General features: G+C 38.8%; 2 protein-coding genes across 2 annotated transcripts; one reads left to right on the forward strand and one right to left on the reverse strand.

Moving 5' to 3' along the window:
* The first annotated feature begins 40 nt into the window (after positions 1 to 40).
* ak3 (adenylate kinase 3) lies at positions 41 to 6,796 on the forward strand. The gene is made up of 5 exons (XM_063478738.1): positions 41 to 201; positions 1,653 to 1,772; positions 1,986 to 2,158; positions 4,672 to 4,790; positions 5,417 to 6,796. The coding sequence occupies exons 1-5, from the start codon at positions 54 to 56 to the stop codon at positions 5,526 to 5,528; spliced, it is 672 nt and encodes a 223-aa protein (XP_063334808.1). The 5' UTR covers positions 41 to 53; the 3' UTR covers positions 5,529 to 6,796.
* Positions 6,797 to 9,349: 2,553 nt separating this feature from the next.
* On the reverse strand, positions 9,350 to 19,720 carry cdc37l1 (cell division cycle 37-like 1). Its single transcript, XM_063478740.1, has 7 exons — positions 19,367 to 19,720; positions 18,042 to 18,335; positions 17,857 to 17,950; positions 16,571 to 16,686; positions 15,662 to 15,784; positions 15,320 to 15,484; positions 9,350 to 12,257 (listed from the first exon to the last, which is right to left on the reverse strand). Exons 1-7 carry the CDS (start codon positions 19,469 to 19,471, stop codon positions 12,141 to 12,143), a joined length of 1,014 nt encoding a protein of 337 aa, XP_063334810.1. The 5' UTR covers positions 19,472 to 19,720; the 3' UTR covers positions 9,350 to 12,140.
* Between the last annotated feature and the right edge of the window lie 1,352 nt (positions 19,721 to 21,072).

Below are 21,072 nucleotides of genomic sequence, written 5' to 3' on the forward strand. Positions count from 1 at the left end.
AAGGGAACACTTGTTCTGTTACTCGATAAAAGTAAGTTCAAACTCGCGTGGACATGTTGCTGCCAAGAGTTATCCGTGCTGTCATCATGGGACCCCCGGGGTCGGGGAAAGGAACGGTGTCTGGGCGCATTACCAAAACTTTTGGACTGAAGCACATTTCCAGTGGGGACATTTTGAGAGCCAACATCAACGCACAGACCGGTAAGATAGCGTGTCCTCCCTCTCGAGCTAAAACTAAGGCATTGCAAAAGCTTTCAGGAGTTTACGTGTCAAACTGAAAGATTTAACTTAGTATTTATCAAGCTTATTTTGCTTAAAGCCACAGCTGGTCATTACGCACAAAGTGCGGAACTTAAAAACGAACCAAGGCTCTTTTTCTGCAATATTCTGATAAGAGTCCACGCCTACAACAGTGTGATTTTTATCTGGCTGTGAAATACTAAACATAGGATACAATTTAAACATGTTGTGTCTTCTCTAAACAAGGTCAGCGTTGTGTCAGGTTTATACTACAAACATTTGCGCCGGAGTTACCTGGACCTTGGAGGAAGGCCCGCTACTGCTCAATATCACCTTGGATGTGGCTAAGAGCTGTAAAGATAAGATAGCCGTGAACTTTTGCTCTATGAAAGGAGGAGCTACAAATTTGAAGGAAAAAAAAAAAAGTCTGTTTTTACAGCTGCATGAAGAGAATCCCCATGTTGGTTGATTTGGAGTGTGCGGTGTGTAATCGAGCTTTAACCGTTATTTATACTGGGAAAGCCTAAAACATACAGAGTGCAGACGTGCAGGTTTAACTTAATTCACTTGAGCATCTGGCAATCAAAGCGGTTTTTAAAAATCAGACTTTTTATTTGAGCAAGCGATCCCCCCAACGTATTCTACTTCCTCATTAGATCCGCTTAGAAGAATGCACTTTTGGATTTTGGTCATGAGTACTCCATATAAGTGGCGGCTGTAAAATGCATTTCCCAGCTGGCGTCGTCTTTTGGCTGTTGCTTGCTGTCCAAACAAGGTTCACTGTGCAGTCCAAAGAAACGGCAAAATACAAGACATTGAGTAGTCGCTGTGCCACAGTGCCTTTTGCACGGTTTCTGATTAGCACAGCAGGTTATTTCTACAAGGCTTGTCAGGAAATTCCTTTCCTCTGATGGGCTCTGGCCAATTAAAGTGGAAGTAATAGAAAAAAGGACTCCACTTTTAACCTCCTCAATTGATTGATTGAAGACAATTTTCTCTCATTTCAGTGTAAATATGCAATGTGGTATTTGCATCATTTTATATTTTTTACCTTGTAATTCAGCATAGCTTATCTTTGTACATCTAACATCTGTGTGTCACTGAGTAGCTACACACACTGTTTATAATGATGGAGACACTGCAAACACTGGAAGTGTTAGAATAGCTGAAACATAAAAAAGGTTTTCTGGTGTAGATGCATGTTATTAGGCGTCTTTGTCAGGCACATGCAGCCAAATTTTGATGTGGTATCCGTGTTGGCTTCATGAAGTATGGATTAAAAATTGAGGTATGAGGGGAAAATTGTACATTTTCTAACACAAACATTCTTCCTTTCTCTCTTCCTCATGTGTGGGGTTTTTTTTTTTTTTTTGTTTGTTTGTTTTGTTTTGTTTTTTCCCTGTTTGTTTCAGAGCTGGGGCTGCTAATGAAGTCCTGTATTGATCAGGGTCAGCTGGTACCTGATGACGTCATGTCTCGTCTCATCCTGAATGACCTGAGGGCAACAGATGGCAGCAGCTGGCTGCTCGATGGTAAGTTTTCACAACTTTGCATCAGCACTCATTTCATCTGGTAAAATGAGTGGTAGGTGATCATATTATCAGCATTCCTAGTTAGGAATTTGTTCTATAAAAAAAATTAGATGTAACACTCAAGGAAAGACTTAGACTTTAATTAAACCACTGGCATTGCACCAACCTTGATTCCTTTTGCTGTGCCTAGATTTCCTCTGTCTCTTTCACCAGGTTTTCCGCGTACAGTGTCCCAAGCAGAATCTCTGGATGGTGTCTACACCTTGGACACAGTTATCAACCTCAATGTACCTTTCCAGACCATCAAGCAAAGGTTGACTTCACGTTGGACTCACCTTCCGAGTGGCAGAGTATACAACACAGATTTCAACCCGCCTAAAGTCCCTGTAAATATCCCTTTCCTATCACTCCCTGATTTAGTTTCTATTTGATGTTTTATACCGTATTTAGCCCAGCTTTGCACACATAATTGCAAAAATCTTAAGTTTCAGGTAGTCTGACCAATTTAAGTTTTATTACTAATGCAGCATTTCATAAAAATAAACAGACATGGTGTTAGTATGATATCTGGGGCTGTAACTGATAGAACCATAAATTGAACGTCTGCCCATCAGTTTGTGCCCTGAAACTCAAGCGCACTTGGGTTATGCAGCAGGACAATGATTCAAAACACACCAGCAACTCCACCTGTGAATGTCTACCACTGTACCAAAAAATAAAAAGGAAGGTTTTGGAGCAGCCTAGTCAAAGTCTAGATTTGAATCTGATTGAGATGTCTTGGCATGACCTTAAACAGACCATTCATGCCCAAACCCTCCAATGTGACTGAATTAAAGCAATTCTGCAAAGAACAGTGAGCCACAGTGAGACTTGTTACCAGCCATTGTGAAAGCTTGATTGCATTTCTTGCTGCCAAGTTATTGGGTTTTTGGGGAAGCATTTACTTTTTCACACAGGGCCAGGTAGGTTTGGATAGCTTTGTTTGTTTGTTCCCCCCCCCCCCCCCTTAATGACAGAAGTAATCATTTAAAAACTGCATTTTGTATTTACTCAGATTATCTTTGTTTAATATTAAAATTTAGTTGATGATCTGGACCACATAGTGATGCGAACAGGAAAGACAGGACAAGAGGCAATTCAGGTTTCTCCAATTTTCATAAGTGTGTATGTGTGTATATGTATGCATATATATGCGCTCAATAAAGATGTGGAAATTCAGACTAAAGGATACCAGATTACAGGAAAAAACAGTATAAATCTTAGTAAGGTATTTGGCCACCACATGCTGCCAGAATGACTTCAGCATGTGCTGGTAATGGTTCAAGTCTTTGGTATTCATCCTTCCAGCAAATTTCCAATCTTCCAAGAGATATTCCCTCACTTTGCATATTTGGTAAATCTCCTAAGAGTAATGGTAAACACACTGAGAGAGCCTTTAATATAATACTTACTCTCTCATATCAGATTTCCGAGTTTAACTTACTGCCTCAATCAACTAGAATTGCTTGAGGCAGCTAATTCTTTCACCATGTAAATCATTAATTTCTTGCAGAATTTTGGACAGCATGTTTACAGTGCTCCCTCTTGACCTCAGAAGTACCCTTCTGGGACTGTGTCTGCTGTCTGAGTAAACTAAAGACACTGTCATATTCCTGAAACTGTCTGAGCCCAGTCTACCCTCCTGAAATGTATAACAGGGTGACTGATCCTATAATGGACGCAGCTGGTAAAAGTTGATGTTTAGATAGTGTCATGGGGCAGAGGTGTTGAGAATATATCTGGAGTCCTCTCAATCCTCTGACGGTCATAAAATGTTGTAAAGAGTTTGGAAGTTAAACCGATCAAAAAAAAAAAAAGTGTGCTGTTAAAATACAAACAAATTGCATTAATACACTTTAATCAAAAATATCATGTTGAAGGTCAAATTATACAGGTTCATTAGCAACAAATGTCTGTCTGAAATGAGAATGAAATTCAGAAATTCAAGGTCCTAATAGAACATCAAGTACTTCTTAACAAATAAACAACATTTATCCAGATAAATTTCAACCTTTCAGTTCCAGAGAAATGTGAGATGACTATAGTTTTAGTTCAGTTGAGGATATTTTGTGTATGTGAAGGGTTGTTTTTGTTTCCTTTTCAGTTCACTGGTAGAAGATGAAGGGTAACTAAACATTAACCTAAGGCAGGAGATTATAAAAAGCCTTGAGAGTTGCAAGAAAAGAGTGGGAGAGAAACGTAACCTTTGTAAGCCCCACAGAGACAGACAGGTTATGTATCTGAGCACGTCAAATGGGTAGATTTAGGGCGCTGGTTAAGTTCACTGGGTAGAGCTGGGACACAGTGTCTGCCTTTCACACTATTATTATCATTCCTGACTAATAGCTTGTGGTTCATGTTTTTGTAAATCTGTGTTTTAGCAGAAGTCGGTGTAGCTCAAAGCCTCGCAGTGCTTTCAGCACAGATGCAGACTTGTTTAATCTAGCCACCTTCTAGTAATGCTCCCAGATCACTGCAAGGGGAAAAATGCATCCTGTGAGGTTTTGGAAAGTAAAGAAGCCAGCCTGCAGCAATCTTTGTAGCTTTCAAATTCTTAAAAAAGTGCTTGGCAACATGGGAAATGAACTGAAGGCAGCCCTCTGACACTGATGTCTCTGTCACGTTTCATTCAACACTGATCAAACCCTACAAACGGTTGTGGATTAGTAAGATGATTTCTACTCTGTTCCAACATGTCTCATATTTTTTATGTTCCAACATTTATTGCATAATATATGTCATTGTTAAAGAGCCAGTATGCAAAAAAGAAAAAAAAAAAGTAACTAAAACCCTCCTTTGCAGCACATAGTAAACATGTGCAAAAGATCAGCATTAAGACAGATTTATCTTATCTCTGCAGGGCTTTGATGATGACACAGGGGAGCCTCTTTTCCAGAGGGACGATGACAGACCAGAGACGGTGACACGGCGATTGAAGTCTTACGAAACCCAGACGGAGCCCGTCTTAGAATACTACAGGTAGAGCACCGCAGATACCTTAAAACTTAGTGCCAGCAGTATATGCAAAAATCTCTCTAATACTCACCAAGGCTCCAGCTAAAAGTCAAAAATATTGAACCATGACCTTTTCATCCCTGCGCATTCTTCAAAGCTGTTTGCATGACTGAAGAAAATGCTTAAGAACCACATTCCAGCAGCCCTAGCCAACACTGCAGAGCATTTTCTCTTTATTAAATCAGGTGACAGATATATAAACATTTATCTTGAAAGATTAAAACACAGGCAGGCAAATTCATCCATCTTATGTTCTGTTTCTGGGCCAGGAAAATGTATGACTGTTTCCTTAAACCACAGAAATGCTTTTATCCAGTGTCCCACTTTCCACTATAACCACATTGCTTAAAAGTCTGTCATTTGCAGGAAGTACAGATAATAACAGACTGAGAATAGAAGAAGATGCAGATTTAATGTTTAAAATAACTTGTTCTGAAGTTTAGGAGCATTGCCAGCTGATTAATAGTTGATGTACATGCATTTCTAATGCATAGATGTATATGCATTAGAAATGCATGTACATCAACGCATTTCTAAGTTCAAATGCTGGTATTGAAATCTGATTTGTTTTGTTTGTTTTTACCCTCCAGGAGTAAAGGTGTGCTAGAGACCTTCTCTGGGACAGAAACCAATAAGATATGGCCACACGTTGAAGTTTTCCTTCAGAGAAAATTGTCTTCAATCAATCAGAAAGTTGTATAGAAAGCCTGAGAAAAGTTTATCGACAGAAACCACTGTGTGCATTGTCCAGTCAAAATGCCACTTTGCATTAAACAAAGGGAGTAATATATTCTGAATGTTTAAAACGGGGATACCACTCATCTTATGTGTACAGGAGTACACGACAGTAAAATGCCACTTAAAACAAAACATAAGCTTAGCTTAGTAATGTTTCCACGATGTTGACATTGGTTTTTGAACGTCTCAGGTTGTGTGCAAAATCTTTTAAACACTAGTTGTTAGACTTTGCACAGATTGCCTCTTCACTCCATAGTGTGCCTTTTTATCAAGTCAGCAGAAAACTGAGTGACTCCAATATTAAGGTTATTAACAGTAAGTGAAGGCTGCGTTTGCAGAGTAGAACCGCTTGACGTGTGCCGGTGAATGCAGCCAGTTTTTAAGGAAGGTGTAAAGTCTTAGCTTTTCTAATTATAATCATTACTTCCTTTCTTGTTTGATTCTGATGAATAAGAATGGGCACACACTAGAAGACTGACTTGTTGTTGTTGTTGTTGTTGTTGTTTTGTTTTTAAAAAACATGGAAAAATCCCCTAAAAACAATATGGTGGGCTCTTTATGTTTTTTGCTTTAGCATTGCTTTTCCAGAACTGCCTTGCTGGGTTTGTTTTCCATGCACTAGGCAGCTACCCCAAAGGGAAATGTGCCACATTCTACAAATTACTGTAAATTCACTTTTGCACTCAAGTGCCTTTTGCTGCTTTTGACAATAAAAGAGGTAGTTAAATGAATGTAAATGATTTTTAACGTAGTGGACCAGATTAAATGATCAGATCACATTTATTATGATATTTCTTTTCATTAATCACAAAAAAGCATCATTGTGGAACAGCTTCTAAAGCTAAGTGATTGCTCTTAAATTCTGCCAGCCATTCCTTGCTGTCATAGACTGATATTAGCCATTTAATGTGAATGTGACGACTAAAAATATATAATTATACAGTTTGTACAAGGCTTCTGTCTTGTTTGGGAGATGTTGCAGTACTTAAGTATCATCTGCTGTGTTTTTGTTTCTTTTCCCTCTTGTTTTTGCACTCTTTTCTTAAAGTTTCTCGATATTGTTAAAAACCACAGAAATGCAAACCTACCTTGAACTGTACTGTACAGATCGATGCAGCGAATGTTTCCTGTGCGTATTCCGAAACACTTGAAGATAATGTTTGAAGGCGTATCTCCTTTCATAGGTGACTCACAACTATGTTTATAAATCATAATAAATGTCTTACCTAGATTCCCGGTCATTGTGTTTTGTTTTGTTTTTCTATACATGCATACATATGACTATAAGACAACATAAAACATGCCATCAAGCACTGTATGCAGACTTTTTCCAAAAACAGTCCTTTAAATATTTTTGTTTGTACTAAATTCATCAATTAGAGCACAAGACTAGTCACTTTTCTCCCTCCTTTCTCAATGATTTCAATCCAAACACAAGTTTTTAAGTTCCACTGTTTTCATCTCAAAGACATTGTCACTTCCACTTAAGCCAAGTCTGGTGTAAGTGGGACGATATCTAGAATTTGTAAATGATTTTTAATCAAGCTTCAAATTGTGGTGCATCAGACTGTAGTCAGAGCTTTTATCCCCTTACAGTATGCAATGCTGTCACTAAGTGTTCGGTTTTGGAGCAGCCTATATCTAACTGAGATGCTTTGGCAAGGGTAGTTTTCCCTTTCACACGTTTTATGATTTCTCCCATTCTTCTACAAGTCTACCTTTATCGTGTCATTGATCTGTGATGTGCCGGGTGTTCACTTCTGCAGACTTGTTGAATCGCTTGTAAGGTTCTCAGTTTTTCTATTTTCTTGTTTGCGTGTTGATAGGAAGACATTCAATATATAAATTTAAACTTTTTCCAACTCTTCCTGTGACTTCACTTATCTTGTCTCTCATTTTGTAATATTTAAGAAATATTCTCCAAGCTGTAAGTTCATTTTAAAGCTTCAAAGGTATGTATATAAAAAAAAAAAAAGGATGTAAGGTTGTTACCAGCTCATATTTTGAATCTGTGCACCTCATCTTAGTACTTGCCCCTTCCCTCCAACTCTTTTAAAAAATGTTTCTGACAAATTCTGAAGACCAACTTTGTCCAAAGGCTTTTATTTGCAGAATTGTCAAATAGTTTTGTTTGCTATCATGGCTTGTACATGGGGTCCTACAGTTTTCCTGTCCTCTCTGTAAATTGTAGACTGCGTATACAAAAAAAGAGGCCTTAATTATGTTGCACAGTAGGAGACCTTTAAATTAGGTCAAGCCAAGCCTCCTACCAGTCATTGTTCTCAATGATTTTGCTCCTAAACAACTAAAAAGAACAATGAATGTGGAAAGTCAAACCCCGGCATCGACAGTACCCACTGTGCAACTTGTCTGTCGGGTTGGCAATAAATTTGGCTGTGCTATGCTAACAGCAGTCAGTATTATGATGAGCTTAAAGCCTGGAGCAAAACGAGCAGGGCACAGATGTCTGGCAAGCACACGTCTTTCCACTACAACCTCCTCTTTCTTTCCTTCATTCTTGTCTTCAACCACAATTTACTGTCTAAATATTTACTGGACTTCACAAAGCTCACTCTGGAGCCACAGAAAGCTTTATAAAATTTGATTTTACATATGTATTAGTACTCCTCAAGACCTGACAACAAACTATGATGTGCAAACTTAGTGGAGCTTCCCTGTAAGGACCACTGTTTTCGACTGTAGGTGCCAAAAGACATTAAGTACTGGGTTTATATTTGAAGTTGTTTTTTTTCTTTCTGTAGGACAAGTCAGTGTAAATGTGATGGGAGCTAGTGACTAAACTCACAGTTCACTGTAACCTGGGAAGTCGACACACCAGTGGTCACAGGCTGAGTTTAGCAAGCCTTAGCCAATTATTTTTCATAGTTAAGTAGTCTTTGTGGAGCAAAATAAAATGTTTATGTCCACATCTAACTTCACTGCTGAGAACATATATATATTTATTAACAGCACTGAGTGTGTGTATGTTACTTAACCTCCTAGGACCTGGCGTCCACATATGTGGACATCACATTTTGGGTTATTTAGACCAAAATACTCAATTTTTCTCTACATGGGCCTGATATCCACTTACGAGGACATTATACTGCTACTGTTCTATCAAAATTTTAAACAAATATCCTCATATGTGGCTCTTATTTTCCTTAAAAACAAAAATAAGGTAAAAAAAAAAAATCTGGTAGTTCTTTGTTTTTACATTCATCGGGCCCCAATATGCCCAAATATCAAAGAGAAATCAAAAATGCATGCCGTGGAAAAGTTCGGGTCTTAGGAGGTTATACTAAAAAAAGACTACTTTTTAGGGTGGGGGGGTGGGAGCGATCATTAATAAATGACAACGATAGCTGTGAAGCATAATCATCAATGCATCATGAAGCTGCTCTAAGTCTGAACTGTATTTAATACACATGATATTTCTACATCCACACACTGCAGCAAATGTCTTACTGAGCAAATGTCTACAATGTTTTTGTTTTGTTAAATAATGAAAAGCATTGTGAAAAAAAGTTGAAACTTAAACAAAAAAAACCGAATACAAAAGCAAAAACAAAATGTCACGCAAATCACAAAAACGCGTTCATAATTTCTAATCCGTTTCTTGCTGACCAAGAACAGAAAGGTGATTTACATTTAGAATGCAGGATGAGACGAAATTACAAAGCAAAAGCTTTCAACACCCCACCCCTTTGTATTTGTCCGTTTTACAAAAGAAACAAAGTACAGGACACATTCAGATGCAGAGAGCTCCTTTCTGCAAACACACATACAGTGAAAAGTCTCTTTATTTTGAGAGCTCAGCCCTTTTTCGCACATCCTCAATACAGGCATCTTTCCTTCAGCTCTGGTGTCGATCATCCCAGAGCAAAGAACTTTAAACAACTCACCACAGACAAAAGTCTGTACAAAGCACTTATGAAAGGAAACAGTTGGTTGCAACTTGGTTTCAGGAAACGAGTACGGATGCCAGGCTGGTGAAGAAAGCGTAGTTATTCTCTGGCGCATCACCGAAGCAGACACAGATAAAATGCACAAAACAAATATAGAAAGATTTTGGTAGGATTTGAAGTGTTCGGGTTAAAATTCAGACTCTGATTACATGAGAGCAAGACAAAGGAGCGAAACTCAGCTGACGATTAGTTACCCAGTAATGTAGTGGCCTTTTTACGTCTCACGTCACGATCCGGACAATAACCGGTTGTGGTTAATTGACAATTACACTCAACACCAAAACCGGGCTGATTTTGCCTTTCTAAAAAAGACAGCATTGTAATATTATTATATTATTTGCATCAAAAGCTGAGTGCTTTATTATCACAGAATTATTATACCGACTCACATACTATAAAGCATGCTATTTTACTCAATATTCAACTTAAATTAATCGCTGCCTATCGTCCTGAGACTCTTATTTTTGTCACAGGAAGTCCCAAAGCTGTTAAGTGCACAACAAATACTTTTTTGTGAATACACAGTATATAGTCAGTTGTAATTTAACATCTGGTGAGCTTGTATTACGGCTCAGCGTAGGTATTATGTTGTATTTGACTGATTTGTATCACTTATCTGCAGTTAATTTATCCACATAACACCTGACTAGCATGGATGTCTCTTAATGGGCGAAAGGTTTCCTTTTTTTTATTTTTACAAACTGTGCTGTGTTTAAGCTTCTCCAGACAACACTAAGGAATACTTCTAGGAAAACAGAACAATTAAACCATCCTCTTTCTCCCATCACATATGCTGTTCCGAAGCTCTAATGTGCTTTAGTCCTCCGAACCTGTCGCACCACACACAGTGTTCAAAGCAAAAGATTTAAGGCCACAATGATATCCACAGCTATAGCGCATGTGTAATCGGAGTGTTGTCAGATCACCTGAACCCATGATGTTTTCCATGATTTTCTGTTGTACATGCTGTTAGAAAGTTGGATGAGCATACTAACCATACCCAAAAGAGGCTCCACTACTCTGAATACTCACATTAGCAAGTTTTTCCCCACTCTTGTCTCTGTTTGATATCAATAAAAGCATGTTTTTCCTTAACAAGGTTTAGGCCTAAGACTCTAGTTGTGAACACAGAGGCCCCACCCATCTACTATTCAGATGAGGAGCAGCCAATAAGGGCCTTTGTAAGGGGCAGAGCCAAAACCTCCTGCTTCACAAAGGGGACGAATTGACGGGCTGCACCAAGGCCCAGTTTAACAGTTCAAACAGAGCTGGAAATGAGCTTAACACGTCCTATTTAAAGCAATGAGACAGACGACTCACGATGGCCTTTCTGGGTCAAAAAGAAACAATCAGGCAACGAAACAGCAACTGTATGATAGAAATGAAAACAATTACACCTTAAGCCATCATCCTGAATCATCCATTCTGACTGCTGATTTGGACTGAGTCAGACAACTACCCTGCCACCCACACATACTGCATTGTTCATCCTCTCCCATAATCAGCCTTACAGAACTGAAATTTGTGTGCAGTCTCTTTACATGAAGATCAATCTGAAAGCTGAAAGGGTCCTACAAGAAGAAACTGACTAAAATAAATAGAGCTTTAACTTGGCTTAGACTTTAAATATGTTGAGTGCTGGTATACCAAAATGTTACATCACACTACAGATTTAGAAATTTTTCATATTCACTCTAACTGCTCTTTGCACACTAGCGTAAAGTCAGTAGCTCTGGTTGTATGTTATGCATTGAAACTGTTCAAAATGTAAAATAAAGCTGGATATCTCACAAACTGAAGCCCTATGACACTCTATTGATAACTCAGAAACTCTCCCTCCATTTCAAACATGCTTTGTTCCTAATCACAGGTAGGTTTGTTTTCCTCCTCATGATTAAAATCAAATAACTCAGGTCACACCCACAAAGCACTCCCCACCTTTTTTGTTTGTTTGCAGTAGTTACTGTTTACCAGAGCAGCAGCATTGCAGTTACAAGATTTGCAATACTGTTTGGCTCCAACTGAATCTTCTTGTACTTCAGAGGGTGCAAGGACACCAACTTTCATCAGTAACTCTCCTCAGACTTGACATGATTTTTTAAAGAGTACTCTTTGTGACCCCTGACCTCTGTCATACTTTAAGCAGTGGATTTGCTACCAAAGTGATTTTTATCCAGAGACTTTACTGGTTAAGTATTCATTGTGTTGTCTGGATGAATTCTGTTCTGCTCTTTAGTGAGGATATTTCTCTTTTCTGAGAGAAATACACACCTAGCTTGAAGAATGCAATACCTCCAACTGTAAAAACAACAGTTATGGCACAACATGCATTTAAGCTGGCAAAAGACACTGCAAGAAACCCGCTTGCCAGAGGCCAACCACACCGACATGCTAACAGCCACACTGAGAAACGTTTGCCATTGGCACAAACTTACTTTCTGCAGGCTTTCTACTGAAAACTGTGGCATAAAAGACTGAATGTCTGTTTATTCCTGCTCTATGATGGTGTTTTTTTTAGCCTAGTCTGCTGTATAAACAACTCGGATCGTTCCTAAACAGAGAGATTATGATGGTGATATTAGAAAAGCAGGGGGCGGGGCTGAATCCCCTAAGACGTCTCCATCATGCGCATGTCTTCCGTTTCTGTAGTGTCGTCCTTTGTCCACCTCCCTGTGCTTATCCAAAGTCCAGCTTCTACACAGCGCTTCATAGGAAACTCTGCCACCTGGTGATGAAATGCAAAGACAGAAAGAGGTCAACAGAAATCAGAAAACAATCACAGATGAACTCTGTCGCATGCAAATCAAAATTAAAATTGGACTCAAACAGAGCTGAGAGATAAGTCTACTGTGGCTTAGTTAAAGGCTCTTTAACTGCAGTTTGAGATTTTAAATATTTATCTATTTTAATGATTTGTTCTTTATTTTTATCAACATGTTTTGTTCAATTAAAACAAATTAGCATTAAACAAACATGTGCTGTAAGTAATATTCATTATATGGTCAGATTTCAAAATTTAAGTTAAGCAAGATGTTAGAAGAAAAAAACTGCAACAATCCAAAAGCAGAACCAGTTTCAGTTTCAACAGGCTGCATCCTCCTAAAGCTTTTTTTCCCCCTTTAGAGTTGAGGTTTGGCAGCCAGTCCAGCTGAGAGGCCAACAGAGGGGCAACAGCGCATTCTCTCAGTCTTACAAAAAGGCCTGTTGTACTGCACCCCACACATTTACCCTGTGCTCAATCCCATTTAGCAATTTCTACACTTGGATTACTCTGAATGTTGAAATCGTTTCCACAAGTCCAAATATTTTTACATGTCTGTAATCAGTTTACAATATCAAAGACTTAATTTATGTGAGACACACATCTTTACTGATCTTTTGGTCACACTGTAACACATTTCTTACATAACAGAGCTTCATCTACAGTGGCTTCACAAAGTTCAGACCCCTACACTGTTTTTTTCTTTTCTTTTTTACTCTACACGTTTCTTTGTTTTAATTTTAAATGGATAAAACCGCTTTGTTTCTCACAAATACACATTCATGAAACACATTCTTAGAAATGTTTGTAACATGTGCGTCTAATCAGGACAGAAATTTTTTTAAAAGTCATCCCAGGAGTACACAGGACTCCTACTAATATTACTGTTTTTCCCACACACTGAGTAACCAGGCAACTATGGGACTGGTCAGCGAGATGGGGTCATACATCAGTGTGATCAGACATTAGATAGACTTGGGAGCTCATAGGTTAAATACTGATGACCAACTCAGTGAAACATTTCTATTCTCACATGCACTTCTGTCAGGTGATGTGTGGAAGAGTTCAGAGCTACAATCCATGTCTCGTAGCTTAACAGAAATTCAGAAGCTCCCCAGCAGAGATGGGAGGATGACCTTCCCCGCCAACACACCTTCACTTAAGTCTTTATGGTAGAGTGAGTAGAAGGAAGCCATGCTCAGATAAAACGCATGACTGAGCACATGAAGCAGGGTGGTGGCAGCATGATGCTAAGGGCCTGCTTCTCAGCAGCAAAGACAACCAGAATGTTCAGATCTGACAGAGATAAATGCAGCTAAATAAAATCAGAAACTTGTCCCAAAGCCACTCCATTATTGTGTTTGCTGTTCACTAGTTGAACTGTCACTGGGTGGTGCACCTGATGCCCCCTCCCAAAAAAAATAAAAATAAAAACATAATACAAAAATCTATACAAAGATCTGTAGATGTGAGTTTACAGATGTTTCCTACTGAATCTAACAGTGAGGATGAGCTAAGGAGAATGGGATAAGTTGCCTAACCCATGTGTGCAAAGCTTGTAGTGACTTGCTCAAAAAGAAAGCTGTAATTACTGCCTAAGAGGGTTTTACAAAAGACCGAAGTAAGGTTTAGAATAGTTTTGGAAACACCAGTGAAATATTTCAGTTTTTTATTTAAATTTATCTTCTAAAATATACTACGTTATTTTTAGATTTATATTTTCAAATGTGCAAATATTCTTTGTTAATCTATTGTATGCATCTAGTAAACAAACATGCTAATGTATACGTTTTTAGAGGGAATAATTTATGAAATAGGTATTTTTTTTAATAAGGGAATATAACTGGAAAAAAATAATTTAATGGCTAAAGTATATTCTAAGGAGATTTTCCCATAATTAAAATTGAATCTGAAAACGTCCTTTTTTTCAAAGTTATTCTTAATTAGAGCAAACTGGAAAAGTAGAGGACAAAAAAAGAAGTGTCTGTTTAAAAAAAACAAATATATATAAATATATAAAGTCATATTCTTAAGAAAGCCCTGACAGATGCATGTGGCCCTTCAGCTGATTCACAAATGATCAAGCAGCAATTCTTAAGGAAGGCAAATAGGTAGAAAAGGCTGAGGTATACCAGAGGCTCTGGCATGTTGTTGGAGATCTCGTCAAAATTGATGAAATATTAACACAGAAAAGCATCGTCAGATTTTGATCTATCATGCAGTGTTATCAGGTAAGATTGGCAACTGCTACATTTTTCTGCACATCAGTGATCCTAAACACCGAACCTGGACCTCAACATTATTGAAGCAGTGTGGGATCATCTTCAGAGAATGGAACAAAAGGAATCCGACATCCAAAGAAGAGCTCTGAATGTCCTCCAAGCAGCCTGGAGAACTATTCCCGAGCGAGTTCAGGCAAACATCGTCTTCAAGCTTGTTTTTACCTTATATACTGAGTTGCCACTTATGTTTGCACATGTTTCAAGAAACCTCTGCACCCATTTTGCATTTTCTTAGCATAATCTAACAGTAGTTTGATGTTTTTGCACTCTACAGTATATAAAAATGCTTAACATGGACTACTTCACTACATGTTTCTCCTGTTTTACAGAAAACCAGATGACTTAACAGTGAGGATGGATACATGAGATCTGACTGATTTGATAAAACTAAGAATGAGGATGTCCTCTCGGGTTTCTGCTGTGCTGAAGAGGTCAAACAGCAACTGTCAGCAAATGTGTTGGCCACTTCTGGTTTTACAGGTAACATTAACACGATGGAGCCCAGCTCCTTGTTTTAAGGTAAAGTTTACCTTTTTGCAGCTGTGTCCACACGGTAGTGCTGTCATCATTTACAAACAAAAGAAACCGCAGACACATCCCTCGGGGATGATCACCACCAAGAAAAACCAAAACTAGTTACTTTCTTATTTATATCAAAACAAGCTCAACAGTGCCATCTCACTTCTGTAAGTGGTAACTGCATTGAGGTACAAGATTTGCTGGCGCAAACTTAAGAGCACTTACTGAAGGTACTGTTGATTCTTTGGGGTCGAGTATGCAGTTTGTGCCGATATTCTGCTGTTCAGAGTTGGACAAATGACCTCTACATTTGTCTGTGTAATCTTTAACTCTCTGTTTGAAGGCCTCAAGTTCTGTATGGAAGACCTCTAAGTAGACGTCTTGTCCTTCCTGGAAAAACAACAATATGTCTGAGACATTGTTGCACTCTGAAAGCTAGTATATGATGGCCTTTTTATTATTATCTCTAGAAAACAAAGCCAAATTATTTTAGCACGCAACACTATGAAAGCCATAATAAGATGCACAACATTCATACACATCAATGATAAGATGAATTTCTCTTACTTTGGCTTTATGAAAGAACTGTCTGAAGCAGCCTCGAGGGTCCTGCTGAGAGTTTGAAGCCATCTCCAGGATGAACTGCATCACTACAGCTTGGTGTGCCACCTGCTCCATCAACGCTTCTTTCTACAGAACACAAGAAGGAAAAGCTGGTGTGATGTCTCTGGTTTTCTCACCAGATGCCCTCTTTGTAAGTTCTTTACCTGGAAACTGACCCAAATTTACTTTTTTTACGTTACCTTTTAATTCACTGGTTGAATAATTGTTAGAAATACTGATTTTTAATAATTAACATCTATCCTCTTTGGATTATTCTATATAGAGCAATATAGTGAAAAAAAGCTTCTATAGGACTATCCTATGTCCCATTCAGTAGCTTGCAGGATCACCTTTAGCACCAATAATCTGATGCAATCATTTTCTATACATCTTTATCAGTCTCTCACTATGGAGGAATTTTGTCCCCCACACAACACTGCTTCAGTTTCCAAGCATTCGTTTATGCACAGCTCTCTTAAGGTCATACCACAGCATTTCATTTGTGCTGAGCTCTACACTTTGCATGGTCCATTGGAGGCAATGCATTAGTTCAAAACTGATGCCAAAATAACATTGCATATGCATATGCATATATATATATATATATATATATATATATATATATGCACAATGTTAGATAGATAGAGAGAGAGCTTACGCTTTACACTTATCTTACAGATCAACTACTCAGGACACCTCCACTGGCTCCGTTTTTTAGCATTTGGGAATTACATGGCCCACAGAGTTATGACCCACATATACAAAAAACTGCATTATGCTGTTTATAGGATAAACTGTTTTTAGTCACTTGATGAGATGTTGACTATAATGAAGCAATAAAGTAACACCAGGCCTACTCTGTCGGCATATTACCCCTTCTTGCTGTAGACTCATGCACCACAGAATTAAGTAGTTTGCAGTTTCCTCACAGATAAGCTGAGGCATGGCTGCAAGGAATCGCTGACTGTCATCCCACCTTCGCAGCATACCTGACAAAGGCAAAAAAATAAATAAATAAAAACAAGATTGATTACAGAAACTTACGACTTATAAATATCAGTAATATATGCAGTTATTTCTTTAACACAGCAGTCAACACCTGATCTCTTTTCTGCTTTGCTGTTGTTAGTATATGCAGTATCTACTGAGCACAACAACAAAACTGCCTGTGATGCAAAAATTCATCATTTTTGCATCACCTGTCTGATCAGTTGATAACTTCGTTTCTTATTTCTTATGTAACTATCCATTAAAGCTTCTAAAGCAAAAATATACAGCCTGTGTTCAGTGAAATTATAGGTGTGATCAAAGTTGATGGTAAGGCATGTAATACAGGTTTCTCTAAATGTCCAATATAGACTGAGAAAAAAAATACCATGATACTGAAACCGTCACCCCCCCCCTGTAGCTTGTTCATTTGGGGCAGAAAATGTGTAAATGTTTTTATCCTTGGTTCTAATGTCCTGCTAAGTCAGAAATGCTGGAAATGCAGCTACTTTAATGCAGAACACACACCACAAAATCAGTTATCTGCTGATAAACTAAAGCTATTTCCATGTCTGATTTCCAGAAAGTAGCAACTAATGTTTAAATGTATCCAGTTTAAAGTTTCAGAGCTCTAATGTGCAGCCGTAATGTTTCAAATAAACAGGAGCACTGAGACTGAACTTGGCATTAAAATAATTAACTCGAGTTGTTCTTTATATAATTTTATCCCTATTTCATCATTATCATCCGGTAACATCTCTGGCTGAAATGGGCACCACTCATAGGGATCATTATGTGCAGAGGAAGAACCATATTAGGCATGAAATGCCCCTTTTTATGTGAGCGTTGATAACCACTGCTGTGAGGCCAGCAAGCTCGTTTCCCAGCAGCACATAAACAAGGCCGTAGTCCATAATTCAGATATTATCACGTAGACGACAAGCAACAAAGTTAATATCCAACTTTATAAGATCTATTTAAAGAAGTGTGTCCTGCAATGAAATTGTTGGAATGTCACTATGGAGGCAGCTTAAAACTTATTTGAGTTTACACATGAAAACTAAATGAGGACATCCTTTCCCTTTACGCCAGAGAAACAATCCTACTAAACATTGCAGCAACGTTAAAGCCACAAACCGACTTGCTAATTGATGACGTTTTGGCTCACTTACCAAAATGCCTGAGCTCTTGTTCATATTTCTGGAGAAATGTCTTGCACTTGTCCTGGTCCATTTCTGCAGTCTGATGCTGGACATTGATGATACTCTGAAATAGAAAGGAAACACGGTCTTAAAATCTTGGCACAGAACACAGCCCCTCTATATGTTTATTTTGCAATGTTGTTTGGCAAACTTGCCTTATCAAAAACATCCCAACTAGCTCCAAATACAGGACTGCGGCTGGGTTCCTGAACTCCCAGCATGCTCTCCTTGCGGCGCCACTCCTCCTCATTGTGCGTGAGCTCTGTGGGGCAGGCCTGAGTCCGAGCACGCTCTTGCTCCAGCGACTCAGAGCTGTGGACTCCTAAAGAGCACAACTGATCCTGCGCCTCAGCTAGTCTCCAACTTGAGACGATCGAGGCCTTCACACAACGCTGCTGACTCTGGCATAGCGATGCCATGGGACAATCACAGAGGTTTGATGATGTTGGCTGGTTTGAGGTAAATGGAAAGCAAATGACTACTGTTAAAAAAAAAAATCAGCTAGCACTTGTTAGCAATAGAATAAATGAATAAAATTTAAGACGTTGTGCACTTCAATCAAAGCCCAAAATCTTTATGCCAAGTTTGAAATTTAGCAACATATTTCTGAGAAAGTTATTCTGAACACATCTTTTCCTGGGGTGGCAGTAGATCAGGAGGTAGAGCAGTTCTTCTACTAACCAGAGGGTTGGTGGTTCGATCCAGTCTGCATGGCAAGATACCGAACCCCAAGTTGCTCTACCATGGATTCATCGGAGTATGAATGTGTGTGCACTTAGGTGTACAAAAATAGTGTTTGTGTGGGTGAATGAAGCAAGTTGTATAAAGCTCTTTAAGTGCTCAAGTAGAGCTATATAATGACTCTCTCTGAGTGGTAAATGAGGTGATCACCTAAAAACTGAGGGGTGACTCTGCATCACACACTAAATGTAGTTCATTAGCTTTTAAGCTTTCACGACCACAGTCAAGCTGCGTTTAGCTTAAGGTGGAGCATGAGGGTTAAAAATAAATAAACGCTTGTTTCCACTTCACCAGTGCTCGCATGCCTTCTCTGCTAGCTAGTAATCACACACAGCTGTCAGTGTGCGCATGTTTGAGTCGGGGGGTGGGTTTACTTCCCGTTATGGCCTCTGATCCCATCAACCATCCCACCTAGGGGGTATTTCTTCCCAACCCTGATTTCAGTGGTGTACTGACAAGATAATGACGCAGCGAGTAATCTGATTACCCTATAAGCATGAGCTAAAGTGGAATAGTTATTGCGCAACTGCGGGTTAGCAGCGTGAACACTGACATTTAACACTAAACTAACTGGTAAAATATTCCGTTGTTGTGTAGGGTGGAAACTGTGCTACAGAATAAAAGAAAATGTTATAACATGCTATACTAAGTTGGCACACTCCAGCTATCTCCAACAGTATTCGCTTGTTAGCATGCCGTTAAGCACCTCTGGAATGAGATAACTTAAGTAAGGCCTTACCTTTTGGTGAGGGTAAAGACCACTAAAGCCCCCGGCCGTTGAAAGTGGCTCACTGCTGGGCTCTTCGCTGTGGTGAAGTGAGTCTCCGTTGCCCAGCCACTCCATAACTGCTAAGCAACTAGCTGGTTAGCTCTGCTGTGACAGTGAGACCCGCTAGCTAATGCTAGCCGTGTTTGAGGAGCCACAGACAGTGTTGCTCTTTATATTCAGCCGCCTCACGAGATTTATGTGGGATCTAATTACCTGTGTGACAGCCAACAGAACAGAAAAGGGGATATGATGCATCAAAAAAACACTCCTGCTCCAGTGGATGATAGTGTAACAACAACAACCACCGTGTCCCGGCTACGTCCTTATATTTTTTTTTAAGTGGTGACGCAAGGGACACGTGGGGAGCAACTTTAAAGACGTGAAGCACTCAGAAGTTTTTCTACTGAATTCTGTTGCGTTCCAGTAAATTCTGCTATAAGGATGCTTTCTTATAGCAGAAGTAAGTTACTCTAAACTAGAAACTCAATTTTTTAAATAAAAGGGAAATTGTACAGATGGTCACGCCATATCTGGATGTTTCCACAATTATTTCTGACATCAAAGTTATTCAATATTCAAACTTTATTAAGTCATTGATACTGTAAAGAGGCTTGGATAAATTTGAAAGGAATGATTGTGTGATTGAGAAAAAATATTATTCAATATATTGGCTGAGTTTTTGTATTTCTTACGCCCTACCAAAGAAAAAAAATGTAAATTTTGAATAGTACATTTAGTACCTTCATTTCTTTACATTTTCCTAGCAAAATTGGAAATAGGTTCAGTCATTTATTGAAACATTTGTAAACATGCATAGAAATACAAGTTCATTAGAACTGTATGAATTTAAAGGTTAATATTTGCAAAGACCCCCGTTCATCTGCTGTAGGTAGATTTTTTTGTCCTTCACCTGTCTAGTTTCTTCAGATTTGTTAAAGACACCCTGCAGACCACGCTAAGATATGCCGTTTTCAGCTAATAGCTCTTTGGTATCTTTTTGCAAAAATCCTGTGTTATCTATTTACTACGGATGACCATGAGAGGCCAAACGGACTGCAACTTAAGAAAACACCAGCAATAAGAAAAACGCTGCAAAAGCACACAAAACACAACGGAAATAGGAAAAACGAAAACAGAAATAGGAAAAAGCACAAGGGAAGTGTTTCTGGGGAGACAATAACCCGACGGACCAGTTGCAGGAACCCAAAACATGGTAGGTGTGTTTTATAATAAGTCATATAATACTGATGATGGACTTTTAGGCTAAAAGTTAGGCTAACACACTTACCTCTCATCTTTTCTTTCCTCACAAAACCGATAGACCACTTCTTTTAAGTGTCTCCCAGCGCAATTCTTAGCATATTTTGGTTTCTGCACCGTTCTTCAATTCTAAGTACTCGTGTACTTAGAATTGAGAAAGGGCCAGGGCCTGTTTTTTCCTATTTCTGTTTTTCCTATTTCCGTTGTCGTTTTTCCCTATTTCCGTTGTGTTTTGTGTGCTTTTGCAGCGTTTTTCTTATTGCTGGTGTTTTCTTGAGTTGCCGTCCGTTTGGCCTCTCAGGGCCACCGTAATTTACTGTAGATCCCCCCCCCGAAAAAAATAATGCTAATTAAGATTGATTCTTTTGTAAGTTTGTTACAGATAGATGATCAAATAGAAGGACTGGACTGAAAAT

This window comes from Pelmatolapia mariae, linkage group LG7 (genome assembly GCF_036321145.2).
Source record: "Pelmatolapia mariae isolate MD_Pm_ZW linkage group LG7, Pm_UMD_F_2, whole genome shotgun sequence".
NCBI classification, from domain to species: Eukaryota; Metazoa; Chordata; class Actinopteri; order Cichliformes; family Cichlidae; genus Pelmatolapia; species Pelmatolapia mariae.